This window comes from Dermochelys coriacea, chromosome 1, assembly GCF_009764565.3.
Source record: "Dermochelys coriacea isolate rDerCor1 chromosome 1, rDerCor1.pri.v4, whole genome shotgun sequence".
Taxonomy (NCBI): domain Eukaryota; kingdom Metazoa; phylum Chordata; order Testudines; family Dermochelyidae; genus Dermochelys; species Dermochelys coriacea.
Genome location: NC_050068.2, coordinates 99634979 through 99656989, shown reverse-complemented (window position 1 = coordinate 99656989; position 22011 = coordinate 99634979). Strand labels below are relative to the sequence as shown.

Sequence of the window (22011 nt, the reverse complement as noted above, 5' to 3'; positions counted from 1 at the left end):
GACTAAATCTAAAAGTCCTAGAGAAAATTTCCTGCATCACCATGCCCTCCCCAAAACCACACCTCAATAAATCAATTTAATTCCCTCCCTATATCACGTAGCAGGTTCCTCTTCACTGCTACACAGTCCTCCATTCCTAAGAGCAGACCAAGCAGGTTCTTCTTCCCAGCCTGCTCTCTCTGATCTCAAGTACAAAGGGAAGTCTCTAGCCCACAACTCCATGTTGATGTTGACACAGAGTAGAAGCAAAAAAGGACTCTTACTAGCCAGCATCCTCCCCCTCCCCACCCCCTGCAAGACCATTAGCAGTTTGGAGAATAACCTCCAACAGTAAGTAGGTAGGAAGCCAGGACTGGGGAAAAACAAAAAACAAAAAAACCTTCTCTCCTACTGGCCAGAAACTGATAGAACAAGGGTGGGATACCCACCAACGTTGTGGAGCAACAAGGTGCTTTCCCTTCTTCTGCCCGATACTGGGAAGAGGAGTGGAGTGCTTTTAGGGTGGTCCTATTTCCCTGCAAGTAAACTTTTAATGCCTACAGCAACAACATGTACTTGGCAGGACTGTATACAGTTTCCACAGATTCCCACAGGGCTCTGAAGAGCAGCTGTGAAACTGACCAGAGTCCCATTCATTTCACCATGTTGTTGTTGGGCGGATATCAGTGGCAGATGATTAAAAGCGATCCATTTACAGACCTCAGAAGACAACATTGCATTTCCTACACTTTGTCCACATTTGGCAGGTTAGGTTATCTTAACAACCCTCAATGCTAGAAATCAGATTTTGCTTTAGTTTGTTCTTCTCCTTACTTGACAGGGCTAGGATAAGTGAAACAACAGCTTTTCCTGCAGATGATGTAGTCTAGCTTTCTTCTAGTAATAAAGATGAAGTACCATCAAAGATTGATGCATCAGAAGTAGCAATACTGAAACAAACTGATTTAAAAAAACAAAAACAAAAACAAACTACACCAGTAGGCCCAAACGGTATACATCCAAGAGTTCAGAAGGAGCTTAAGTAGAGAATTGATAAGGGAAACATCAGGACACAAGGAGAAACCTATGACCAGCAGAAGTAACGACAATAAGGAGGTTGTTTAAGTATATGAAAAACAAGACGACTCAACAGTGCTACTGGTCCATTATTAAATTGATATCCAAATTGTTGGTAATGCAGGAAAGGCAAAAGGGTTCAATAAATATTTCTGCTCTGTATTTGGAAAAGACAGATGATGTAGTCATATAATAATGATGATGATATCCTTTTTCATTCCAACAGGAGCTCAGGAGAGTGTTAAACAGCAGTTACTAAAGTTAGACACTTAAATCAGAAGGTCCAAATAACTTGCATCTAAGAGTTTTTAGAAGAGCTGGCTGAGGAGCTTGCTGGACTGTTAACACTGATTTTCAATAACTCTTAAAAAGAAAAGGAGTACCGGTGGCACCTTAGAGACTAACAAATTTATTAGAGCATAAGCTTTCGTGAGCTACAGCTCACTTCATCGGATGCATTTGGTGGAAAAAACAGAGGAAAGATTTATATACACACACACACAGAGAACATGAAACAATGGGTTTATCATACACACTGTAAGGAGAGTGATCACTTAAGATAAGCCATCACCAGCAGCAGGGGGGGAAAGGAGGAAAACCTTTCATGGTGACAAGCAAGGTAGGCTAATTCCAGCAGTTAACAAGAATATCAGAGGAACAGTGGGGGGTGGGGTGGGAGGGAGAAATACCATGGGGAAATAGTTTTACTTTGTGTAATGACTCATCCATTCCCAGTCTCTATTCAAGCCTAAGTTAATTGTATCCAGTTTGCAAATTAATTCCAATTCAGCAGTCTCTCCTTGGAGTCTGTTTTTGAAGCTTTTTTGTTGAAGTATAGCCACTCTAAGATCTGTGATCGAGTGACCAGAGAGATTGAAGTGTTCTCCAACTGGTTTTTGAATGTTATAATTCTTGACGTCTGATTTATGTCCATTCATTCTTTTACGTAGAGACTGTCCAGTTTGGCCAATGTACATGGCAGAGGGGCATTGCTGGCACATGATGGCATATATCACATTGGTAGATGCGCAGGTGAACGAGCCTCTGATAGTGTGGCTGATGTGATTAGGCCCTATGATGGTATCCCCTGAATAGATATGTGGACAGAGTTGGCAACGGGCTTTGTTGCAAGGATAGGTTCCTGGGTTAGTGGTTCTGTTGTGTGGTGTGTGGTTGCTGGTGAGTATTTGCTTCAGATTGGGGGGCTGTCTGTAAGCAAGGACTGGTCTGTCTCCCAAGATCTGTGAGAGTGATGGGTCGTCCTTCAGGATAGGTTGTAGAACCTTGATGATGCGTTGGAGGGGTTTTAGTTGGGGGCTGAAGGTGATGGCTAGTGGCGTTCTGTTGTTTTCTTTGTTGGGCCTGTCCTGCAGTAGGTGACTTCTGGGTACTCTTCTGGCTCTGTCAATCTGTTTCTTCACTTCAGCAGGTGGGTATTGTAGTTGTAGGAATGCATGATAGAGATCTTGTAGGTGTTTGTCTCTGTCTGAGGGGTTGGAGCAAATGCGGTTATATCGTAGCGCTTGGCTGTAGACAATGGATCGAGTGGTATGATCTGGATGAAAGCTAGAGGCATGTAGGTAGGAATAGCGGTCAGTAGGTTTCCGATATAGGGTGGTGGTTATGTGACCATCGCTTATTAGCACCGTAGTGTCCAGGAAGTGGATCTCTTGTGTGGACTGGTCCAGGCTGAGGTTGATGGTGGGATGGAAATTGTTGAAATCATGGTGGAATTCCTCAAGAGCTTCTTTTCCATGGGTCCAGATGATGAAGATGTCATCAATGTAGCGCAAGTAGAGTAGGGGCATTAGGGGACGAGAGCTGAGGAGAGTTGTTCTAAGTCAGCCATAAAAATGTTGGTATACTGTGGGGCCATGCGGGTACCCATCGCAGTGCCGCTGATTTGAAGGTATACATTGTCCCCAAATGTGAAATAGTTATGGGTCAGGACAAAGTCACAAAGTTCTGCCACCAGGTTAGCCGTGACAGTATAGGGGATACTGTTCCTGACGGCTCGTAGTCCATCTTTGTGTGGAATGTTGGTGTAGAGGGCTTCTACATCCATAGTGGCTAGGATGGTGTTTTTAGGAAGATCACCAATGGACTGTAGTTTCCTCAGGAAATCGGTGGTGTCTTGAAGATTGCTGGGAGTGCTGGTAACGAAGGGCCTGAGGAGGGAGTCTACATAGCCAGACAATCCTGCTGTCAGGGTGCCAATGCCTGAGATGATGGGGGGTCCAGGATTTCCAGGTTATGGATCTTGGGTAGCAGATAGAATACCCCAGGTCGGGGCTCCAGGGGTGTGTCTGTGCGGATTTGTTCTTGTGCTTTTTCAGGGAGTTTCTTGAGCAAATGCTGTAGTTTCTTTTGGTAACTCTCAGTGGGATCAGAGGGTAATGGCTTGTAGAAAGTGGTGTTGGAGAGCTGCCTAGTAGCCTCTTGTTCATATTCCGACCTATTCATGATGATGAAAGCACCTCCTTTGTCAGCCTTTTTGATTATGATGTCAGAGTTGTTTCTGAGGCTGTGGATGGCACTGTGTTCTGCATGGCTGAGGTTATGGGGTAAGCGATGCTGCTTTTCCACAATTTCAGCTCATGCACATCAGCGGAAGCAGTCTATGTAGAAATCCAGGCTGCTGTTTCGACCTTCAGGAGGAGTCCACCCAGAATCCTTCTTTTTGTAGTGTTGGCAGGAAGGTCTCTGTGGGTTAATATGTTGGTCAGAGGTGTGTTGGAAATATTCCTTGAGCCTGAGACGTCGAAAATGTGTGATAAACCCATTGTTTCATGTTCTCTGTGTGTGTGTGTATATAAATCTCTCCTCTGTTTTTTCCACCAAATGCATCCGATGAAGTGAGCTGTAGCTCACGAAAGCTTATGCTCTAATAAATTTGTTAGTCTCTAAGGTGCCACCGGTACTCCTTTTCTTTTTGCGAATACAGACTAACACGGCTGCTACTCTGAAACATGTCAATAACTCTTGGAACACAGAAGTTCCAGAAGATGGCTAATGTTGTGCCAATATTTTTAAAAGGTAAACATAGTGACCTGGGTAATTATAGTCCTGTCAGCCTGATATCAGTCCTGTGCAAAAAAAAAAAAAAAAAAAAAAAATGGCCTGGCTGAAATGGGACTCTATTAATATTAATATAAATCAACCTGGAAAATAGATCCAATCAAACTAACTTAAATGTCTTTCTCTGATGAGATTACAGGATTGTTTGATAAAGGTAAACAGTGCCAATGCTAATCCAGTTTATTTCCTGTACAGCTTCCACATCAGTTATATGCCCTGGTCATGCCTTGTTCATTGCTGGTGCCACTGCCATTTGAAGCTGCACTAGCCATTTCTGTGGAGTTGTAGTTGTGGGTACCTTGCACTACCATGAGAGATATCCAGGTGGATTTCCCTGCAATTCTAAGACCGTGACAGAGGGTTGAACTAGGCCTGCAGATTAATTAACAGGCAATAAATAGTCTAAACTGACAAAAAAAGAGAGAGAGAGAGAGAGAGAGAGAGAGAGAGAGAGAGAGCGCGCGTGCGCGCGCTAGCACGAGCATAAATATTATAAAGGAAAAATTTTACTGAACCATGGAGCTGCATCTTGTTTGGGCTAAAAAAATTCTATCCAGTTATTTGTACCATCAAACATACTGGTGATATCAGCACTACAGTTGAAAAATACCTGTTAATTTACTCAAATATTTAATCTGAGAGGGGAAGCACTCCATTGCATTCAAATTTGAAAAATAGTTTGTTAAACAATCCTACTTCAGATTCCATGAACAATGAGTAGTTTATTATGCTAACTAACTCTGAAGTTGCAAAAAGGAAAGTCTGTAATTACACATAGTAGCTCTTCATTCTTATGGCTCAAATGACAACACTTGAAAATGTTTTAGCAACAAGTGAATTTAATGTTTTAGAAAGTGCCAGAACGACAGCCATAGAAAATTAACTCTTTCATTTAGACACAGAAGACGCACACTTTTTCAGGCTGCATCTTTGATTGTGCCAGACCAATATAATTCCGTCCTACAAAGTTTTGAAAGCAAGATCCAGACTGCAAATATTATTAAACATACACGAAATTAGTGACTTAGTTTACACTCGGATTTAGAAGGACTTAGTTTACACTCGGATTTAGAAGGACTAAGTTACATTAAACACCCCCTCTCAAACTTTACTTGGTACTCTTACTTTACAAATGTAAAACTTCAGTCTTCATAAAATTAATTTGTCTTTCACAGTTTATGTATGCTTCCTAGTTCATTTGCACTAGCATGTGGCACCCCATCCTTGACTTGGTCCACCATGTTCTGACCTATTCCTTTTTTCAAATATTGCCTAAAAGCTAACTCCTGTAAGTCCTATTCCACCCCTATAGGGGCCTACCCAGTTCCCACGAACACAGCTGAAAAACTCTTGTTCACTTCATTAAGAGTTGGATTCAGCCTTTAAAAAATAAAATAAAAAATAAAATAAAAAAGGAACAAGAAACATGCTTACTATCACAGCTGTAACATTTACTCTTAACACTATCTGCCCTTTTGTTAATATGTCCATGCAAGTTCCTCAAGACAAGGACCTCTGAGTCTGGGAGGCACTGTTGAACCCAAGTAAGCAATATGTAATCATTAGCAAGGCTAAGATTTTGTGTCTGATATTTTTAGTAAAATAGGTCACAGGAAAAAAAGAAAGGTCATGGCTTTTGTGAATTTTTCTTTTTTGCTTGTGACCTGTCTGTGATTTTTACTAAAAATATTTGGGACAAAATGGGGATCTGCAGATCCCCACACCACTTGAAGCGGGGCAGCTGTGCAGGGGTTCCCCTGCCACCTCTGGCAGCCCCCACAGCTCGGGGGTTCCCCTGCCACCTATGGCAGCAGACACAGCTCCCGCCCCCGCAAGGGACCCTGCACCTCCCAACCATTGAAGTCACAGAGGGCACTGGAAGTCATGGATTCTGTGACTTCCGCAACCTCTGTAACTAAATCGTAGCCTTAATTATTAGGTTCATGCACTACTTTTATAGCGTATATCTTTCCTATTTCACTGTAAAAAATAAATAAATAAATAAAAATTAAGTGTTTTGATAGCTGCAATGCATAGGGGTTTTTTATTATTATTATTACAGCTGCACCAAGAGGCCTTCATTAGGGTCATGGTCCTATCATTTAAGATCCTGTGGAAATACACACAATGAGAAAAATAGATAAACAGAGGGAATTGAAGAGTGAAACAATTGGCTACATGGACTACGTGATTGTCCCAAGTCAGAGATCCTCCTTCTTCCTCCAAACTATAGAATATAAAGATAAATCTGTAATTTTCATTGACCATCTGTCACTTAACTTTTACTGGCTGTACGTTTCCTGTTATTAAAGCAGTGGTTCTCAAACTTTTTTTCCATGGACCACTCGAAAATTGCTGAGGGTCTTGGCAGACCACTTAATGATCTTTCCAAATGTTGTTTGTACAGTTAGCTAACTATTGTAAAGCGCTTTGGATGAAAGTGCTATATAAAAAACCCCTTATTAATAAACATTTTTTGTTCTACAAATAAAAGCACAAAACTCATTTTAATGTCAGTAGTCTTACCTTTCTAATGTGATGGCTGTGGCCTCTCTCCACCAGCACAGCAGCCCCCGAGCTGGGAAAGAGGAGGGTCTCTCCCCCACAACAGCAGCCACAAAGCTGAGGCTGGGAAGAAGGGCTGTCTCTCCCCAGCAGCCGCAACTCTGGAGCTGGGGCAAGTCTCTTTCTCTGGCCACCACAGCCCTGTGTATCCCAAATTCCCCCCACCCCCTCTTCTCACCCTACTATCCCCTCCCACTTGCCCCCTCTTCCCCCCCCCCCCCGAGGCCACCACCTCACTTTACATGTGCACGCCTCCACTAATTAGGTGGTGGCCCTTCATTGTCTTGTGTGCAGCCACCCATGCACTCACCTTAGAGGGAACTATCCGCGGACCACCTAAATGGAGCTCACGGACCACTGGTTTGAGAACCTCTACATTAAAGTTTACAAATTACATTTTCCGCCTGTTCATCCCCTCAACAGAACCCTCTCCTTCCAGAACACATGGATTCCAGCTCAAGTGTTCCCAATCAGGACAAAAGGGGAGCCATAGAAAGAGCATAGAGGCCCTTTAATCAAGGATTTCCCTCAAGAAAGAGTAAACATGACCTCTACATAGAGTAGCATACAGTGCTGCAGGTTTAAACCAACAATGATATCTAACAATCATGCGGGTTTTAGCATGAAGACTTCAGATAGAAAGTACATAAGCTTTACAGCTGAGCTATTCTATTTATGAGTGGCATGTTTCAATAAAAGCAGAGGAAGTAGCATGTAGAAGGAACATGACATTAATTTCTCACCCCAACCCCGCACGAGACCAGACCAGAAGAATTCCCATTTCCATCAGTTAACATGAAGTGCTGAATTTGTACCATCATTTTACAATAGTTATTAATACAAATATACTAAATTAACCAATTTGCTCTTAAATCTTAAAAAAAGTTAACTTACCAATGATGCTGATAGTTCAATAACATGCTTTTTTTCAGAAAGTCCAATTTTTGCTTGTCCTCTGATTTTTTTGCGTCATACACTTTTGTGCAAACAGATTTACATTTCTCTTCCTTCTTAAATGTAAACTAAGAAAATGAGACAGGATTTGAGTTGAATAGTCTTTCAACAGAATCTGTATTGTTCTATACTAAAATTAAACTAAACAAAATATATCCCATAAAAACTTAACATATTATAATTTTGTGGTTAACCCACAAGTAGACAACCCTAACACCCTGGTAGTTTGTATGTCTATGTTTATTATCACATACTATTTTAAAAATATAATATAATCAGGTTCTGTGTACTCTACAGTAAGAATCCCTGGACTTCCTTGCAATAATATATTTTATTTCTACCTTCCTCATAGACACACACCCTCAATACTGAAATATATAAATTGATGCAAGATTCATTGACTGTTTTCATCAATGATTTTAGACTTTTTATTTAAATGTTCCATGGATCTGAGCAGTGGCAATGTTGAGCAGGTAGGTCAGAACCTACACTGATAGTTTATCCACTCTACAGCTGCAAGCAGGACTCCTGCTCTGGACTTCCGACCCCAAATGCCTAGCTCCATGAAACAATGTAAGAGCATTCACTGTAATTCAAATAATGCTTCCTTTGAGGAAAGCTGGAGAGCAAGAATCGGCTGCAGGCAGGTCCCAGCAGGAAAAGGAGACCTTTCAACAAAATGACAAATTCTTAAAAAAAAAAAAAAAGCCTGAACTCGGGGTATCTCAGGAATTTGCCAAATTCTGCAGCTCAACAAAAGTGGCATCCACAAGACTCTGCCAGAGATTAACAGAACTGTTCACGTCCATCAAAGCTATTGTTTCAGGCTCTCTGAAAATACAGGAAGACAACATCGCTTCAGTTTACACTTGAATCAAGTTTTCAAGATTCTCTCTACAACCATAAGGGCTAGAAAAATTTAATTATATAGATTCAGGAGCACAAGGAATGAATACCACAGCTACAGAATTGTTGGTTTCAGAGTAGCAGCCGTGTTAGTCTGTATTCGCAAAAAGAAAAGGAGTACTTGTGGCACCTTAGAGACTAACAAATTTATTAGAGCATAAGCTTTCGTGAGCTACAGCTCACTTCATCGGATGCACTACAGAATTGTGTAACACAGAGATCCACGCATATACAATTTTATCTACACCCTTAGACACATTATACCTTCTGTCACATGATGCTATTTAAAAAAAAAAATTCAGAAAGAGAACCATCCAAAAATCTGACTGATAAGCATGTATTTTAATTCTATGTTATGTTTACAAATTTCTATTACGTATCTTTAAATCAGGAACAATTGTTTAATTTAGTGACTTTCAAATTTTCTGTTTTATACTGCAGAAAACCCTTTAGCCGAGCACAAACCTTATATGGTGATGGCTCTATTCTCTCTCCAAACAATACTTGACCAAGATTTTCAGATGGACGTTTCTCATCTGCTGCTTGGCAAAAATCGAACCTAAATTAGAGAATATGCAAGTTTTATCAAGGTTTGAAATGTAAACCTAGAACAAACAAAGCCTAATCTTCCCATCCAGCCAAATCTAAGAAACACCTGCAGCTTTTTTTTTTGGGGGGGGGGGGGTCAGAGTTCAGTGATTTCTTACCAAAATCTGAGAGTCTAGATGTAAAATCAACACCTGCTATTTTAAAAATGCCTCTTTCAAATATTTCAGAATTCAATTTAAATTAAACACAGATACTTTAATAATATATTTACTTAAGTGCATTGGAAGGTCAGTGTATGCATTAGGATTTTAGCCAGGAATTTATTAAATTTACACATTGAGAAATCTATAACTGCTTTAAGAAAAGGACAACACTGGACTGCTACTTGAAAATATATATGGAGGACCCCTTTGGCACATGGGAACCAATTAAAATCAAGGTTATTATGCTTTTATTGACCCCTGGATTTAACTGGGAAATTCCCAGAATTGCCATGGCTGAATCACAATACACCATACTTGCACCCATTAAAATGCAAAACTAACTAACACTTAACCCCCTTCGATAATAATTACTGCAGCATTCTTTGAAGTGATGGCATTAACACAGTTTGCACACATTTTCCACCCTGTAGTAGTAAGATACATAGCAGGGAAGTGTTTAAAGTTAATACTTCGTTAAAGTAATTGTTGCTATCCCCATCCCATATCATTTGTTACTACAATTTTAATCTATCAAGACAGCAGCGCTTTGACCTACAGAATGACTACTACTAGCACTAGAAAGTAAAATATTCTTTTCTAACTAACGGTATTCACAAATATAGTTTAGGTTACAAAAGAGTCACAAATGGAACCTGTTCAACAGAATAAATGGTTTCTATGCACTGGAGAAATGATAGAAATTGGATCTCTATTCACAATATTTTAAGAAAACCATTCAGAGACTGCCTTTTGCAAGAGCTGGCAAATGAAGTTACACATAAAACAAAGTTGAGTACACTTACGCAGTATATTCATAGGGAAGAACAGATTCCACTGAGTCAAGTCTGTTCACAAACAGCTCTATCACAGACTGAAAAAGTTAAGACACAATTAGCAAAATTACACTAAAATTATATCACTAGGTATAACTTGGGGTTGAGTTTAATGACCACTATCAAAGTTACAAAAAAAAGTTGCCTTGCACTTTGTATTTAATTACACCTGCCCAAAGTGGATGTAAAACTCTCCAATATCACAGAACGATAGCATTTCATATCCACTCTGCATAGCTGTGACTACCCAAAGTTCAAGGAAGCAGAAAATCATGCTCAAGAATGGTACCTCTGAATTAGAATGACAAATACGTGTTGATTTAACTGCTTGGTTAAACTATTACTATCTCACTAACAAATTACATTCAAAATTAGGAAGAAGCAAAATTTGCAAACATAAAGACAACTTTTGCTGAATAAAGCCTGAAAAGAACATGCAGGATCACAGACTGACCTGGAAGCACTGCCCATAGCTAAGGCTGCCCAATACTTTCCATTACAAGACCCTGTTTTCAGGTACTTACAGTAACTCCCCACTTAATGTCCTCTCGCTTAACGTTGTTTCGATCTTACGTCCCTGCTCAATTACAGAACATGCTCCATTTCAAGTTGTGCAACGTTTTGCTATAACGTCATCTGGCTGCCTGCTTTGTCCACAGCTGGCAGCCCCCACATCAGCTCCCCTAAGCCCCCACCCACAGCACCTCCCACCCGCTGACAGACTCCACAGATCAGCACCTTCCCCCTCCTCGTGCAGCAATCAGCTGGCTTGCGGCGTTCAGGAGGGAGGGGGAGGTGCGAGGACTTGGCATACAGGCTCCCCCTCCCTCTTGAATGTAGCAAACCAGCTGATTGCTGCAGGCAGGAGGCAGGGGAAGGAAGGGGGAGGCTGCGCACCGAGTTCTTACTTCTCCCCACCTTCCTCCTGCCCCCTGAATGCAACAAGCCAGCTGACTGGCACTGGCAAGAGGAAGGAGGGGGCAGGAGCGAGGATGCAGCATGCAAAGTAAAAGGGGGGGAGGAGAAGAGGAGGCAGGTTAAGAGTGGGGGCTTGGGGGAACGGGTGGAGTGGTGGGCCAAGGCCCCCACCCCTGGTGCTTGCAGAGTAGGGGAAGCTGCTGCTGCGCAACATGGTTCTCCTAGCTTACACCACCTTCAGCCTCCCTGCCTGCCTCATTGTCCTCCAGTGCCAGTGGGCTGTGCCTGTGTGGGGTAAAGGCACAACTATAGTACTGTATGGCAAAAAAAAGTTTCCCTGGAACCTAACCCGCCCCATTTACATTCATTCCTATGGGGAAATTGGATTCGCTTAAAGTTGCATTTTTCAGGAACATAACTACTTTAAGTGAGGAGTTACTGTATAAAACTTTGCCAAACTAACCATTTGAGCTAAAATTTTCCATTCCAGGTGTCTGCAAGAGGCAGAGATTGGGGCTTTGTTTTTCCTGTTTGTTTAAAGTTTCAACTTAGCACCAGACATTTCAAAGAATATGGCACAGAAAAAGTACATTGTTTTGCCCATGTTAAAGATATTCTTACAAAAGTTTCACTGAAAAGCTGCTTTGCAGCAGGAATGTCAAATTTGTTAGGAGGGTTGCACTTTTTGCCATTCCCATGAAAACTCCCCCAAGTTTGGCCAAGCTAGAAGCCCCTGGAGGATGGGAGGTGAGAATCACAGATCTCACACACAATAAAGGTTTGTTAGAATGTGGCAGCTAAATTCTCTGAAGATTCCATCTGTACTGACCATGCTCCATCCCCTCACAGCTCCTACGCACTAAGCAGACTTCACATTTGCCAAAGAGACTATACCCGACGGGTAGGCAAACTTTTTGGCCTAAGGGCCACATCTGGGTATAGAAATTACATGGTGGGCCATAAATGCTCACAAAATTGGAGTTGGGATGCGGGAGGGGGCAAGGGCTCTGGTTGGGGATATGGGCTCTGAGGTGGGTCCAGAAATGAGGAGATCAGGGTGTGGGAGGGGGCTCCAGGCTGCAGCGGGGGCAGGGGGGAGAGAGCACATGAGGGCTCCAGGGTGAATGAGGGGAATCAGGCTGGGGCAGGGGGTGGAGGTGGGGCAGGGCTGCAGGCTCTGGGCAGCGCTTACCTCAACTGGCTCCCGGAAACAGCGGCATGTCCCCCCTTCGGGTCCTACGTGGAGGCGCAGCCAGGCAGCTGTCTGCAAGCCGCCCCATCCACAGGCATTGTCCCTGCAACTCCGATTGGCTGTGGTTCCCAGCCAATGGGAGATGCAGGGGCAGCACTTGGGGCACGGCAGCATGCAGAACAGAGCCCCCTGGCTGCCCCTACATGTAGGAGCCGGAGGGGGGACATGCCACATGCTGAGCAGCCCCCAACCCAAGAATCGGAGCGAGGCAAGCCCCAGACCCCACTCCCCAGCAGGCACTAGAGGGCCGGATCCGGCCCACGGGCCATAATTTGCCGACCCCTGCTCTACCCTATGCTCTGAATGCTCTCCCAGATGGCACCCAGGCATTGAAGATGAGGCTAAAGCAACCACACTGGAATGCAAAGGGGCAAGAATTTAAGCCTGGGAAGCAAGATAGAGGGAGAGCATGGGCAGAAGCTGGAGAGGTAAATAGTTAAGAGGGGAGACAGGAGTAGAAGCAGAAAGGTGGGTGGCTACTCGAGCACACTCCCCCATACAGAATCTGGAATTGAACCAGGAGAGAGTCTCAATATTTCTTTGCTGTCAGCAAATAGCTGTGACGTTCACAGGCAAAGTGTGTCACATCTCCTCTCTAGTGCTCATTCACATAGATGATAGCCTACTAATGGTACCAGTTAGGGATCTATGCTGTGAATCTGAACACCTGAAACCTGCTGATGACCCAAGCTGGGTATTCACAAGACAATTTCTTTTTTTCAGTTTTGTTTTGAATTCGGAAATTCACATAAACAAGAAACTATGGATACGTCTACACTGTTCTGCAGTTCAGATTACAGAACTGCTGAGATGTAAATCTCTCATGTGAACTTTGCCTCTTCATACACAACTATATTAGTGTGAACAAGGGACCTTTATGTTTGCACTCGCAGCTTCTGCATGGGAGAGTTACAGCGCAGCACTTAGGTGCACACTGCTATTCATACCCTGTAGTCTGAACTGAGGGGCAATGTAGACAGACTATGTTAAAAGAACATTGAGGTTGCAAAGTCAAGAACTCAAAAAAGGTAGGAAGTGCCAAAATTAAGGTTGCCTGTGCACCCTTAATTCCACTCCCTTGTATAAATGATACAGTTATTACATAACCACATATCCGTCTAGCCTGTATCCCTGCCTCATTCAGCGTACAGATTAGATGACACTCTGGGAATGAATAGTTGGATAGTGAATTAGGCTGTTTGTAGGACATCAGCCTCATTTGTTGCAGAAGTTGGAAGATGTGTAGTGAATGAGACAGGGGAATACAGTCTCCTGGTTAAGGAAGCTGAATGTCACTTTGGGGAACTGGATTCTATTCCTGCAACAAGCAGAGTTCCTACGTGATGTTCGGCCACTCACAAACCAAAATGTTCACAGCTGGCCACTAATTCCATGGTCTTCATTTTCTGCATACCCACCTTGAGATAAAGAAAAGGAGTACTTGTGGCACCTTAGAGACTAACAAATTTATTTGAGCATAAGCTTTCGTGAGCTACAGCTCACTTCATTGGATGCATTCCACCTTGAGATACCAAGCATTAGATATGCACCAGTGCTGAGCGCGCATAACTGCAACTGAAGTCAATCGTAGCTATGCCTTGAACACATGCAGTGCTATAAAAACGTTAAGTACTCTGAAAAACCATGCCCTAAGATGTCTCACCTTGGGCACCCAAAATTAGTAGACACTTTTGACAATGTTGACCTTAATTTTGCTGAGCCTCAGTTCCCACCTGTAAAATGGGAATACGCCAATTGAATCTCACAGGGAAGATAAATGTACTAATGTTTGTGAAGCACAGTGTAGTGACAGCACCTGAGAAACATCCTAGAGGAAATTCATAATTTTGTATTCAGTACAGGGTTTGTATTAAACTAGGCTTAGAACCATTCATTGAATGAGGAGACTAAAGAAATAGTGAATAGCTACCCATTCACTAAATGAAGCAGGAGTCCTATGGGGGAACAAATAGTAACAATTCTGTAACTATAGACTGCATCAGAAAGCAAACACAGAGGGAGCAGAATTGAAGTTGGAGACAGCCTTAATTCTGGCACTTGCTAGTCACTGAGTACCTGACTTTGAAACCTTAACATGCTTTCAGTGTAGGTTTTTTTATGTAATATGGAATGAAAGGAATAAACAAATGGTCAATGTGTGGTAAACAGATATAAAACTAAATGAAAGAATGTTATTTTATTGTAGGGTCAAATTATTAGCAATTTCAAGTATAGTGTTGCAAATGCACCACATCCGGAGAATTATTTTGAGGGCATTCTGCGCCAAAAAATTAAAAATTCTGCAAGTTTTATTTGTCAATACATAAATGCAGAGGTTCCAGCATGGCAGTGGTGAGCACAGGCCACTGGCTGCACGAAGGTGGGAGACCACCCTGAAGCCCCTCCACCCCCCAGACACGGACTCAGCTGTGAGGCTGCACCTGACTTTGACACAGTACAAGGCCTGGGCCTGCCCCAGAAACACCCTGGGGCCCTGCCCTTCTGCGCCAGACACACCAGGTGTGGGGCAGGCAGGATCCAAGTGTAGGGGGATCCAGATGTGGGGTGAGAAGTTTCTGTGTGGGACAATCCAGGTGCAGGCAGCTCAGTTGGGGGTCTTGGTGTGGAGGGATCTGGATGCACAGAGGCTCGTTGTGGGGCTCCAGGTGCAGGGGCACTGGGATCAGCAGGGGCTTCCAGGTGAAGATAGCTGGGGCTCGGCAGAAGGGTCTGGGTGTGGGGCTTGGTGGGGTGGAGGTCTGGATGCAGCTAGTTGGGAAGCAGTGGTGTGGGTCTGGGTGTACAGGCTCAGGATGGGGCAAGGGGTGGTGGTTTGAGTGCAGGGAGCTCAGCGGGAGGTGGTCTGGGTGCAGGGATGGGGGTCTGGAGGCAGGGTGCCTGGGTGCAGGGTGGGTCTAGAGGCAGGGCTGAAGTTCAGTGGTGTGGGGTTCAGGTAAGGAGGGCTAAGGGGGTTCGGGATGTACTCGGTGAGGCTCGGCAGGGGTGTCTGGGTATGTCCACATTATGATAAAGGGGTCTGCCTAGAGAGTTATTTAGAAGCTTGGGGTCTTAGATGGTGAACTCATCAAGGCACAGTCCTGCTTTGCAACATATTTAGAGGACCTACCATATTTTGACAACTACAGATATGCTGCAAAAGATAAAGACTGAAGTACCTGTTAGACCTTATGAACTGGTTATTAATGGCTTGTATTTTACAGCATATCAACAATACAAAATTACTACACCCTGTGATAATTACTCAGTCCATATGAATTTAATTTTATATTCTATTTTGGTACGTCAAAGTTACTTCAGCTAGGATGCATTTGTTCCCTGACCCACTGACTCAGCAGCTACTGGATCAAATAAATGTACGTTTTTTTGATGTAAAAGATGCTAATCAGATGTTGCAGTTGTAAATAACAGCCCTACTTCCTTACAGGGCCATGGTCTAGTGCTTTATATTATAAGAAAGCTGAGACCCCAGCAAGTAAGAAACAGTAGTTTCCAACCCTGAGACTTTGTAAGATACAGGACCTTAAAACTATGTTAGGCCTATATTGGTTCCTCGGTCTGCTTATTCTACTCTCAAAACACGGACCAGTGTAATTTCAACTCATGATATCACCATAAACTTGTAATAAAGATAAATCTCTCCCCTACAATTGGACACAGGTTAAATTTTTACAAAAAAAGAGGATCACTGATAATAGATGTTAGTGTGAAGTTAGAGCTGAAGAGACAAAGCAGGTATATGTATTTTAGAAAGTTTCAGTTTAAAAAAGTCACTAACTTATTAACTTCTGTTAAGATTTAGTTTAGAAGGGAATGCATAAAAGAATTCAGTGGATAATAATACAGCATGTTTTTTTGTTGCAAGTCTGTAGGATAGCTGGAGAAAACAAATCAAGAAAAACAAAATGGTTAAAAAAAAAAGAAAAATTCCCTTATAAATTAGTAACTACCAGGCAGAACTGAAAATATGTTCCTGAATAATACACTAAAGTAGTAGTCCATCTGTTCACTCTTATCATGGTACCACCATTTCCATCACAGCCCCACTGTGGTGTTAATATTTGACAGCTAAAAATCTTTACTACGTATACACACACATTTTATATATATGTGAAATACAACACTGACATTTATACAGCTAAACAGGAAAGATAAGCTGTTCACATATTCCCCCATCATAATCATCCTTCCTTGAACTCCTAGCAGCTACAAAATGGTTTCATTAAAAAAAATAAATAAATTCATTCTGCAGTTCATTGCATGCAATCAAATTGATCAAGGTGGTGACAGCCACATCTTCTGCATTGTATGTCTGCTAATTATTTCACAAATATTGCAAATCCCAAACACTAATCTATGCTAGTAAAAATGCTGTCTCCCATTGCACCTGATTGTAAGCTTCTTAGGTAGTAGGGTTGCCTGCTTTGGTTGGATTTAGTCCTGCAACCTCCAGGACAATCCTGGAGGATTGGCAATCCTAAAGGCAGTCTTGCAGAGCACCAAGCACAACATTAGTGTTGAAGAAATACTAGTGAAGTGGAAACAGCATGTTAAGGGGAGAAAAAAAAAAATCTACAGAAGACATGGATCACAGGAACTTTTGGGGGGGAAAAATCTCACACCCCAGCAGAGCTTTGACAGCGGAAAGTATTAGGTAGCCAGGATCAATCTCCCAGAGAGCTCACAGTGCACCGCCAGTTCCACTGGCACTGCAGTGAAATGAGGGGAGATCTCAAAAGCTGCACTGTTTAGTTTAACTGCAAGTAATAATTAAACCTTACCAAGAAGGGGCAATTACCAAGGAGTCTACCTCTAAATTAAATGCCCCATATGGGGCCGACACAGAAGCACCCAAGGGCCCTGGCAGGAGCCCCCCCTCCCAGCACATAGCCGGTCACCAGCCTGACACTTCATTACGGCCTTCCTTAAGGAGAGGAAGTACCTGGCAAGGGGCCACCACAGCCAGACCTAGGGTTACCAATTTTGGCTGGCCATATTCCTGGAGATTTCATCACATGACAGTCCTTAATTACAGATTAATCTTGAATCCTGGAGACTCCTGGACAATCCTGGAGGGTTGGCAACCCTAGCCCCACCCCAAACACTGGCGGGGGCCAGACAGGTTTCCTGCGGGACCCTCGCCCCGCTTAGCAGGGGGCAAGGCCAGGGGAGCGACCCCCCCCCCCCGCTGCTCAGCGATGGCCCCAGCCCCACAGCCGGCGAACCACGTTCAGCCCTACCGCGGGGCGCAGACGAGGCCGGACCCACCCTCAGGCGGAGGCGCGACGCAGGCCCGGGCTTCCCACCGGCCCCGCCGCTCACCTTGCACTCCTCCGTCGCCTTGCCCTCCTCACAGAAGTTGACGGGCGCCAGGCCCGGCAGGTAGAAGGCTCCGCCCCGGGGCGCGCAGGCCGCCAGCAGCGCCAAAGGCAGCAGCAGCAGCTGCCGCCGCCGCCGCGGGAGACCCATGGCCCCGGGGACACGCAGCAGCGGCCGGGCGAGGCGGGGGCGCCGGGCAGCCTGTAGCGGGCCTCTCAGCGGCATCGCGTCTCCCCTCCCTCAGCAGCCGCCACTTCCGGTGTTCCACCTCAGACACGTCACCCTGCCCTGACCTCCCGGCACCGCCCTCAGCGGGGGGGGGGGGGAAGGGAACGGGACGGAGAGACTACTTCCGGGTCACACCCCGTCCTCGGCCAGTTACTATAGGAACCGGCTGCGCCCGCCCGCCGCTCACCCCCTGAGGTTAACTCGCGCTCGCTTGTCCCCCTGCCCGGCTTGTTCGTTATGACGCGCGGGAGCGGACCGGCTGCCTGGGCGTGCAGGGTGGGTGTCTCCCGGGGGGGAGGGAAATGAATTGTTCGTAGTTCCCCGGCTCTGCGTCATGCCCAGGAACAACGTGGGGTGACCAGACGGCCAGTGTGACTGAGCGGACAGGACAGGGGCTCAGCGGCATATATAAGAAAGCCCCGGCGACTGGGATGTCCTGGGGCAGCCGATCCCTAAAGACAGCTTAACCCAAATAAAGGGGGCCACTTCCACGCAGCCCCTTTTAATTTTAGTGGGCCCCGGCCCCTTTGAGATTTTAAATCACAAAACCTGTCGCCTGCTGAAGCGTAATTGGGGCTGAGATCACCCCCAACTCCAACCTTGAGGGCTGCCAGGGGTCAGTCCTTCTAAGCCTTCCCTAAGGATTGCCCCCTTGGACCGAAGGCCCTGGGCAGTTGCTGGATTAGAAAGAAGACGCTGAGTCAGTTTAAAGGGAAGGTTTTTTTTTTTTTTTTTTTTTTAAATGTAAAAGTCCTTTCTTTGTTGGTCTCTGGGGAATCTAGTTTGAAGCAGAGTTTCCACAAGTAGTGGTACCCCTCGGAAGGTGTTAGAGCCTGAAAGAATTTGCCTGATCACTCCCCACTTCTTAGTTCCTGGAGGAGCTGTGGTCATTCTCCCTGTGGGAATTACACACAATCCCTGGCCTACATTCATACATAAACATAAATCAGATCTTCCAAAGATTTTGCAGGAAACTACCTAACATAGTGCCATAGTGTTACAGGGTGCAAAAGGGTCAACTAGCCTTATATGCTGCACCTGGAGGGGAGCTAGGAATTGATGATGTCCAATATTAGAAGAAGCCCAGGAGCTAGGAGAGAATTGTGACACTCGCAGATTAGGTACCAGCTCAGGCCAGTTCACTGAATACTGACAAATGGATAGCTGGAAACCGATCTGGTTCACCTTTATGTTAGTATTGTTAAAATGGTACTGGATTTATTAAAAAAATGTGTTTAGACGTTATGAAATGTTTGTAAATTGCTGCATACATTAATCTCACTTAAATACTACTTACCCTGGGAATATAGATAAGCGTTTTCTCTGAAACTGTAAAGCTCTACAGCCAGGAGAGAAACATTATCAAGAGTGAAATATGATTTTCCATAAAGGTGTCATCTGCCCAACAAAAGGGGGCCCATAGACACCAGACAAGACGCTGTAGCACATTAGACTGGACAAAAGATTGATTGCTTCCCCTATGCCTATGAAGGGGAGATGTACAGGTTGATGCCATCAGCTTGAACTCTGAGGAAAGGGAATAAAAATCCTTGACGAGAAGGAACCGTATCTCTTTATATTGCCTGGAGTCTGAATGGTAAAGAGTTCTAAGCATAAGCAAAGGATCCCCAGCTGTGTAACCTATGCTAGCCCTAAAGGACCTACGCAGCTTGCATGTCACAGGAGCTATCATCACCTTTTGAAGCCTAAGGCTGTAACTTGTGTGTGTGAGAGAGAGAGAAGCAGCTATTTACTAGGTTATAACAGGCAATTCTTAACTAAATTTATTATCCAATTGGCTACAAGCATCATCTTTGGTGTAAGATCTAAGGTACAACTGATGGAGTAAATGACCGGTCCTTTGGTAGGGGGAGTGACTTGAACATTGTGATTTTTGGGGTAAGGGACCATCCATCACAACGGCAAGCTTACCCCAAGGGACCGTCTGACTTCATGTTAAGGCTGTTGTAGTGCCTGAGGAATTCACACTTGATTCTTGGTTGGTAAAAATCTAAATATAGATGCACAATCAATTTGAGGTGGGCCCTGATTTTTTAGACAGTCTGTCCTGAGGTTGGTACTCATGCTCCTCAGCCACTCTGGACAGTGTAACACAGATTATAAAAACTAGGAAGTGAGAGCAGGAGGAGGCTAAATTGGTCTGAGGCTGGCTGAAAAGAATACTGACTGGCACTTGGGTTGTTCAGGCGGAGAGAACCAGCTGAGTTGGAGCTGAGGTTGAATTGACCTGATTGAGCTGGAAGCCAATGTGGTGGCTGGGCTGGCTGCAACTGGCCCCCAGTTGAAACAAGACAATGCAAACTGCCAGTTGACATAGTGGGGGGAAAAGAGAAAGTTGCCTTGAACAATGAAGGAGAAGAAGCAAGGGCTGAGGAATGATCTCAGATTGGGCAGAAAGACTGCGTGTGATGATTTGAAGGAATACATAGAAAATAATAAAAAAAGAAGTCAACATTTTATAAGTTGTCAAATCAGTGACAGAAGATGTGAAAATAGGAGATGTTAACCCCCTGAAAATGGCAGACCAGATTAAAGCAGTGATGGCGATTTACGATTTTAGCAACTTTATTGTCCCAGCTTGCTCCTTTGGTGTACATTCAATCACTAGATCTTCATCCTGCATTCTTTTAACTTTTTATATCTTTTCAGGAAAAAGAAACTTGTTTGTCTACTGCCTAAATTCCAGACAGAAGCAAGAAGTGCTATGTAGGCAGTGCTACTAGGATTGTCTGAAGAGAAGATCAAAAGAGAATACAAGGGAAGATAAAGTATTGTTTGTTAAACCCTCTACTTAGGAGAGAGGGAGGAAAAAAAAATCAGACATCTATGGCTGTATGGATAAGACTTAAAGATGGGACACTGCTGGATAGGGTCCAAATGAGGTACTAGTCTTTCTGGTAGAAACCATATATTCTCCTCCTGTGAAGTGCTATAGTTGTCAAAGATTTGGACATGTGGTAGTAAATGTGGAGGGGGGGGGGGAAACCAATCATTCTTATGAGAACTTGTAGAGAAGGAACAGATCCTAAATGCAGCAACTGCGGGGGAAAGCACAGTGGAGCTTATAAAGAATGCAATAGCAGAAGCTACAGAAATTTTAAAAAAATTAACGTTCAAAAGGTATCCTATGTGGAGGCTACCATAAGATATCCACTGCAGAAAATAGAAGAAAACAATACTCTAAGAGAAATGATATTCCAGCCAGCAGAAAACATTTCTGGTCACGAAGGAGACTCAGTAGAATGGGAAATGCTGTGTTACTTGAAGAGAAACTCAGAGTCGTCATTACAAAAGTAACTGCACCTTACAGGTGGGGAAAAATGAAATGATTAAAATTGCAGCAAGAGCAGCAGAAATGTATCTGAAGATAGACCATATTCACACCATTTTAAATGAAAGCAATAATACATCTTAAACAAGATGGTCTTAATGATCCTTTACTGGAATGCATATAGTTTAATAATGCATGGACAGAAATTTAAGAAAGCCATCTTTGAAATGGAGATAAAGCCTGATGGTATGTGCAAGAAGTGTGGGATAAGTAAACTGTGTTCAATATACCAGGATTGAATATACTCCAGAGGCATTGAGAATACATGGGTTATTCATAAGAGAAGGATTTGAATTCTGCACACCCACAGATGCAGTAATACTGTTCTGTATTGACTTCTGGAAAATGAATGCCATTTAAAAATTCAACTTGTACACCATGCCTGGGGTTGACTAACTACTGGAAAAACTGGGGGCTGCTAAGTATATATCCACCTTTGATTTGATGGAGATACTGGCAAATCCCCTTGATACCTAAATCTAAAGAAAAAACTGCTTTCCCCCCCACTGTGGGGGTTATACTAGTTTGAAACCATGCCCTTTACACTTTATGGAGCTTTCACCACTTTCCAGCATCAGATGGACCAAGTGCTATGACCACATGCATATACGCAGCCACCTACAATGATATCATCTACAGCAAGAGCTGGACCAAAAATGTACGAAGCATATGGCTGCAATATTGCAGGTTTTCAGAGAGCAGGTTTGATGGCCAACTCAAGCAAGTGTTGACTAGCCACCTAAGAAATAATCTCAAAAAGAAAAGGAGTACTTGTGGCAC

At 43.8% G+C, this 22011-nt stretch overlaps 1 protein-coding gene across 1 annotated transcript in view; it reads right to left on the bottom strand.

Annotated features, from left to right (window-relative positions):
- TM9SF2 (transmembrane 9 superfamily member 2) overlaps positions 1-18219 on the bottom strand; it is a 59282-nt gene extending 41063 nt beyond the window's left edge. Inside the window, exons 1-4 of the mRNA XM_038405640.2 lie at positions 17655-18219; positions 10115-10182; positions 9025-9118; positions 7594-7721 (exon numbers count right to left, since the gene is read on the bottom strand). Coding sequence (XP_038261568.1) covers positions 7594-7721; positions 9025-9118; positions 10115-10182; positions 17655-17876 — 512 coding nt within the window. The 5' untranslated portion in view covers positions 17877-18219. The remainder of the gene's footprint in view (positions 1-7593; positions 7722-9024; positions 9119-10114; positions 10183-17654) is intronic.
- Positions 18220-22011: the final 3792 nt, after the last annotated feature.